At 52.2% G+C, this 6,436-nt stretch overlaps 1 protein-coding gene across 1 annotated transcript; it reads right to left on the bottom strand.

Moving 5' to 3' along the window:
- Window positions 1–25: 25 nt before the first annotated feature.
- Window positions 26–5,677, bottom strand: TAS1R1 (taste 1 receptor member 1; the record flags this gene model as incomplete). The annotated part of the gene is made up of 5 exons (XM_019511596.1): window positions 26–1,500; window positions 2,935–3,055; window positions 3,354–3,566; window positions 4,060–4,842; window positions 5,327–5,677. Coding segments are annotated over 5 exons (2,400 nt in total), but the record flags the coding sequence as incomplete, so codon positions are not given.
- Window positions 5,678–6,436: the final 759 nt, after the last annotated feature.

Genomic DNA, 6,436 nt, shown 5'->3' on the forward strand with positions numbered 1-6,436 from the left:
TTTTTTTTTTTTTTTTTTTTTTCCCCCCCTGGCTAGGCTAGCCCAGGTGCTCTGCACCCATGCTCCTTCCCACATTCTTCCCACCAAACTGCAGATACTTGTACCTTGGATCCTTGCCAAGTTCCTGTACATGGCTTCAGGAAGGGGCCAGCCTTCTGATTTGCAGGAACTGAGCCTGATGGGCAGGTGAAGGACCATGATGGGCAACATGTGCTCTATCCAAGAAGGTGCCATGGGGCTTTGGCAGCATGAATAACAAAGCTGGGAGTACATTGATCAGCTCTGGCCTTGCTGTTCTCAGAGTAGCTATTTCTTGGAACACGGAGCATTCCCTACAGTGACCATCACCTGCCTTCCTCCAGCCCCTCTCACCTCCCAGGCTGGCAGGTCAGTTGCTGTGGTCAGGGTAGAAAGCAGCTGCAGAGCTGAGTTCAGCTTGCTGTACTAGCTTCTGAGTCACGCCCTCCCCATCACACCAAGAAACTGAGAGGTCTGGAGGCCTCAGAGGCCAAAAGCAGGGCTGCTGTGGGAGGTACAACCCCAGGGTTTCCATCCCTTCTTCTCCAGCTCAGGCTGAGCTCCTCCTGGTGGTGTAGCTCTGGATAGCCATCTGGAAGTACTCAGTGGTGTTGAGATCAGCTCGGAAGAGGATGATGTAGCCTTTGGGGAGGAAGTAGCCTCCAAAGACTCCAGCAAGGGTGCATAACAGGGAGAGCATATTCATGGCCACCAGGTACTTGCCCTGGTAGATGCTGTAGGTGGTGAAGTAGGAAATGGAGCAGGTGAAATAGATGAGCAGGCTGAAAGTGATGCATTTGGCTTCGCTATAGTTCTTAGGCAGGTCTGTCCCCATGTAGCTGAAGACAAAGCAACAGAGGCTGAGCAGCACATTGTAGAACACTGCGAACATGAGAAGCACAGAGTTCTCTTGGGAGCATTCAAAAAGGATGACTTCTGCAACCCTCTCGTAGTCCTTGTGAGGTACTGAGGGGTTGGTCACAAGCAAAGCCAGGCTCAACATCACTTGGACAGCTGTGCTGGCTCCAATGAACAGGTTGGGCCCATTATGTCTCACCCAAGTCTCATAGAGGGCAGGCCACTTGGCAGCCAGCTTGAAGATGCAGACTATCTGGAAAGAACGGACAGCCATGCAAGAAAGGCAAATGGAGAAACTGATGGAGAAGACTGGCAGGCGCAGCTGGCACGTTAACCAGGTAGGTTTGCCGAAGTGGCAGTAGAGGCTGCTGCTGGCACAGGCCAGAGCACCAAGCATGAGGAAGCACATCTTGCCACCAGCAGATTTGACCACAGGTGTGGTGATGTTCAGTGCAAAGATGATGGCTGTGCTCATCAGGAGCAGCATCAAGAGGGTGATGGCAGTCAGCAGTGCCCAGGAAACAGGCTCAGCCCAGGACAGGAACTCAATATGCCGTTCAAAGCAGGTTTCACTATGCACTGGGGCCCACTGACTTTTCTTACAGGACTGGCATGTGTAGAGGTCTGTAGAGAAAGGAAATCCACAGAAGAACCGATGAATTTCAGAAACCCAGTAAGCCAGTTACAGCCTCCCTTACTAGAACACCTCACATAAAAGGATCTGGTGCTTAGTGAACAGTGTACCTAGACCACCCATCAGTGAGATGCAGCTCCTTCTGGGGAGTAATGCAGCAGCTGTCCCGCAGCACAGAGAAGGTGCTTGGGGTCCTTGGGTGACACGAGAATGCCTTGGGGTCCTCAGTGCCATGGGTTCTGTGTGCACAGCCTCCAGGAGACAGTTCAGGGAACCAGTCAGAAAGGTAACAGACCCTAAAGCCTTGGGACAGTAGCAACAACTCAAGTGACCTGGCTAGTCCTGTGCAAAGACAGCTGAGGCAAGTGAAAGGAAATGCTCTGGTCTTTGCAGCCATCTCTGCAAGAGCCCACCTCAGCCAGGCACAGCTCCTGGGGGACCTAGTTAGGAAATGGGGTTTATAGGCCCTGTGGCTTCCAGCTAGAGTCCTGGCTCTGGCACTGCACTGAGCACTGCAGTGATTCTTTCCTGGGATAGGGAAGGCATTTCAAGGTTTCACCAGTGCAAGAGCCCCAGAACCTGGAATACATCTGCAGTAGCTGCTCTCTAGGTGCGGGGCATTATCTGGGCAGGCACTAGATAATTTTCACTGCTGCCTCCCCATTGCCTGGGCCTTGAACCCTTGGGGAAAGAGCATGCCTGCTTGCTTTTGCTGAGTGTAGAACAAAGGGGCCAAAGATGTTTCTTGCTTTGGGCTTGTTTGTGCAGCTGGCTCACTAGGCAGACTGTCCTGCAGCCAGCATAAGGCCCCCCAGGACAGAAGTATTTCCATACCACTCCTGCTGTCCCAGAGCAACCACCAACTGAACTCTGCATCAGCACTTTGCTGCCATCTGGGGCTGCTCCATTCTCCCTGGAGACACAGACAACTCTGGGCAGGTTCTTCCTCCCATAGGATGTGGAGCAGGCAGCAGCTGCTGAATAAGCCTTCCCTTCCCCAACCTCACCATGAGCAGGAAGGAGAAGAGCGTCTCATCGGCTTAATCTCACCTGTTCATTTGGCTGCATCAAACCACAAGATTTATAGCCCCCCAAGAATGTGCTGGAGCAAAGCTGGGTTTTGCATACCACAGCAGCCCTTCGGAAGGACTATGCAAGTGGGGAAGCCAGAGAACAACCTGTACTTGGCACATTTGCATCTTAAAGCCTGGTTACTGGGACAGCAAGAGGAGGAAGAGGGAATGAGGAAGAGGATTCTGGACAGAGAAGGGCAAAAGCAAAGGTAAGGACTTTGAAGAACACAGGAGCTAGAGTAAGCATGGAAGAGGAGCAGATGAGTAGGAAGCCAGGCACACACCATGCTAGATTGGAGGGGTGGGGGTAGCTGGGGCAGAGTAGGACAAGCTGCTTGGGGCTGTACTGACCACTCCTGTTGAGGAAAGTTCCTGCTGGGCAGGCCTCACAGTCAAAGCAGCAGCGGTGAAGCCCCACTTGTGTCCTCTTCTCTCCTCTTTCACAAGGCTTGGAACATATGGAGGCAGGAACCTAGGTGGGAGCCCAGCAAATGTCAGACCTACAAGGAACTGAATGCCTGCCAGCAGCCTGAACAGGCCCACCTACTGTGGGCAGGAGCCAGTTGCCAGCCTGGGGAATACAGCTGTGACTGGAAGGTGTGAAACTAGTGAACCATAATAGCAGAAGTGGGGCCAAGCCTCTCTTTTGCCACCCACCCCCAACCTCCCAGGGACCTATTCTTCAAAGCCATCTTCCAAGAACTAATTTTGAATGACAAGAAATACTCTTCGGTACCAGTACCCCACCCCCCTCTCCATGCTCTGGGCACCTGATTATCTTCAGTGTGCCATACAATTCTGTCCCAATCGATGCTCAGCCTGTTGGGGTTGCGACTGAAAGATCCAATGGTATCAAAAGACCAGGCTGCACCAGTCCACTTCCACATGATAAGGTCATAGCCAGTTATGGGATCCCCGTTGTCATCAAAGTATACCAAGTTCTTATGCAGGCTGAAATTCACTTGCTTGATTTTTTGCAGGAGCTGTATACAAAGAAGCAGAAAGAAGAGTCCCTTGTTATGGCACAAGATGCCTTCAGGTCAGGGCAAGTCTGGCAGCTAAGAACCACTGATTTTGAATGAGCTTTAGGTAGTGTTGATGATTAAGGATTTGGCTAATCTCTCCCACATTAGTACCCTGGTCACTGGAGCCCCCTTCATCTCTTTTGCATCTTTCCAGGGAAGAGTAGGACCCTTTGGAAAGTACTGCTAGAATTGTTTTGTGGCTAAAACTTGATCTGCACACACATCTTATTGTCAACTGCCTGGCTTGCAGATCTGAGAACCACATGAGTTCATCTCCTCTCCTCTCCTCTGATGCTTCCATAGCCCTGTGTTCCCTCTTTTTTCCAGCCCCTTGTCTGTCTGCATAGCAGTCGTGCCTGTTGGGAGCTAGGCTTCACAGAGGCTTGCCAGAGTGAAGCTTCACACCCCAGTGTGGGCAGGGGGAAGAGGGCCAGTTTAGTTTTGCACTCACCTGCCAAGGGTAGACTTTGTCCTTGCGGCATGCTCCTGAGTTGCAGCCCAGTAGGCTGTGCAGGCCATGAGCCACAGCATACACTGCTGAGTACACACTGTAGGAGGACTTCATAGCCCTAGGGTCAGACGTAGGAGGGAGCAAGTGGCACTGTGTGCATAGCTGATTGCAGCTTGGGCCAGTATCACTGATGTTAAGGTGATTATTGCTCCCAGTATCCCACCACTTAGCCCCCAAATCAGAGGCACATGCAGCTGGCTGGGTTTTTTCACTGGCCTGCATTCCTGCAAACTGGTCATCCTTGACTGACATTCCAATCACTGTACCAACCTGGTAGATGCCAGGGACATCTGAGACCAGTGGGGCTAGCAACCAGTTCTCCGTACCCACCCAGACTTTTCCCGTCACTTTCTCCTGAACTACTACTTCAAAGAAGACCCTGGCACTGCGTCTGTCAGAGAAGATGATTGTGACGTTGACTTTGGTGCCTACAATATCTCTAACCATCTTCTTCAGTTCTGGGGTGCTGGCATTCTTGTTTGCAGGGATGAGTCCTCGGTAGGCAACACAGATGTCACGCTTAGTCATTGCCTTGTACAAGGTCTGTATCCCCTTCCTACCATAGTCAGTGTCACTGCCAACCATGGCAACCCAGTTCCACCTGAAATCCTCCATTAAAAACACCATGGCTTCCACCTGGACCCTGTCGCTGGGGATGGTACGCAGGAATGAGGGGTAGGTATGCTTCAAGCTCAGCATCTCCGTGGAGGCTTCGTAACTAATCTGGTGAAAGGAAGCAGGAAAGAGTTATTGCTTTCACTGAATTGCAACGGTCAGGGCGATAAAAGGGACTGGCACCTCGTGGTGGTACCAAGCAGGGCAAAGTGGGTTGCTGCTGAGCAGAGTCTTGAGGAGGAACCCACTTGAGCAACATTAGCCCTGGTGGGGTAAGAACAGGTATTTGGGCCATGGAAGGGCTGGCTGTGCCACTCAGCACTGTCACCACAGATATTTTCAGAAAGGAACCCTGTCAACAGGATTTGCACAAGCCTGCAGTACTAGGGCTGGGAGTGCAACTGAGCCTTAGTCCCAGCTGTTGCAAAAGAATGTAGGGTTTGCCTGGTCTGCACAGAGCTCCAGTTGTCCAACTGCTTCCTCTCAACTACAGCCACTCCCTGCAGTCATCATTATTAACCAAATAATCACCCCAGGGCTACTGTCCCTCTTTACAATACATCTGGCACTACTCCAGAGGAGCTGTAGTTACCTGTGGCATGAGGAAAATGCTCAGTATAGCTGCAGATGTGAGGGCGAAACCGCTGCTGTGTGGCCCAATCACAGCCAGAGCCCTGGGCTGGTAGTGTGAAAAGTTGCTGATCATCTCCACACGGCACCGCATGCTCTGGGCGAGGACACCCAGTGTTGCATATACGTTGGCAGACTCTGAGCATACATCATAGATCTCGTAGCCCAAAGTGATGTTGGGGAGGAGGCTGCTGGAATTGTTTATCTCTTCAATGGTAAATCGCATGGTTTGGAAAAGTTGGTAGTCGTGGCTGCTCAAAGTGTCAACTCTGCAGAAACATAGACAGCACTGAAGGGGGCATCTGAGAGGGGATTACTTCATGGATCAGCCTGGTGGGAGTCAAATCACTAGAGTGCTTGGGCAGTGCCTTGCACAGTACTGTGGTCAAACTGATGCACTGAGTCCTGGGAGGCAGGGAGACGAGTCTGAACAGGCTTCAGTGCAGGCACTCTGACTGCCATAGGCAGAACATCTCTGTTTCTACACATCTGTATGCTGGCTGCCTGGTTCCTTGTTTGTAAAGTGCACTGACAATGTGATGTAGTAAAAGTTATAAACACAAAGGAAGAAAGTTGGACTAGCAGCACAAACAACCTAGGCCCCTTTTGTACACTGCTCCACAGTGCAAAAGTCAGCTCTTGCCTGTTAATCAGATCCTCACTATCACCCTTGGCATCGTCCGGTGGACAACGTCCCGTGGAGCACATTTGCTACCCTGCTCTTACTGCACAGGGGAAAAACAAACACCATATCCATGGGAGTCCCTCAGCAGAGCATCAGGGAGCTGTCACTTGCAGGGCTTCCCGAGTTGGCCCCCACGTACCACAGCACGTCTGGGACGGCCGCTCTCACCGACGGACAGAGGGACTGTCTTGGCGGGCAGCAGGAGTGCGGGGCAGTGAGCAGATGGGAAGGGGCGGTATGAGCAGGGCAAAGGGAAAACCAAGGCGCAAGTCTGTGCCGGGACCTTAGTGAGCAGTGTCACAGCTGAAAGGCGGCGGCGAGCCGTGCAGCTAGAGACGCCGGCTCCGCACTGCTGGCGGCTTCCCTGAACCCCGCGGCCCCATCGGA

The sequence above is a fragment of the Gavialis gangeticus genome, unplaced genomic scaffold (genome assembly GCF_001723915.1).
Source record: "Gavialis gangeticus isolate Ggan-Ray unplaced genomic scaffold, GavGan_comp1, whole genome shotgun sequence".
In the NCBI taxonomy this organism is placed as follows: Eukaryota; Metazoa; Chordata; order Crocodylia; family Gavialidae; genus Gavialis; species Gavialis gangeticus.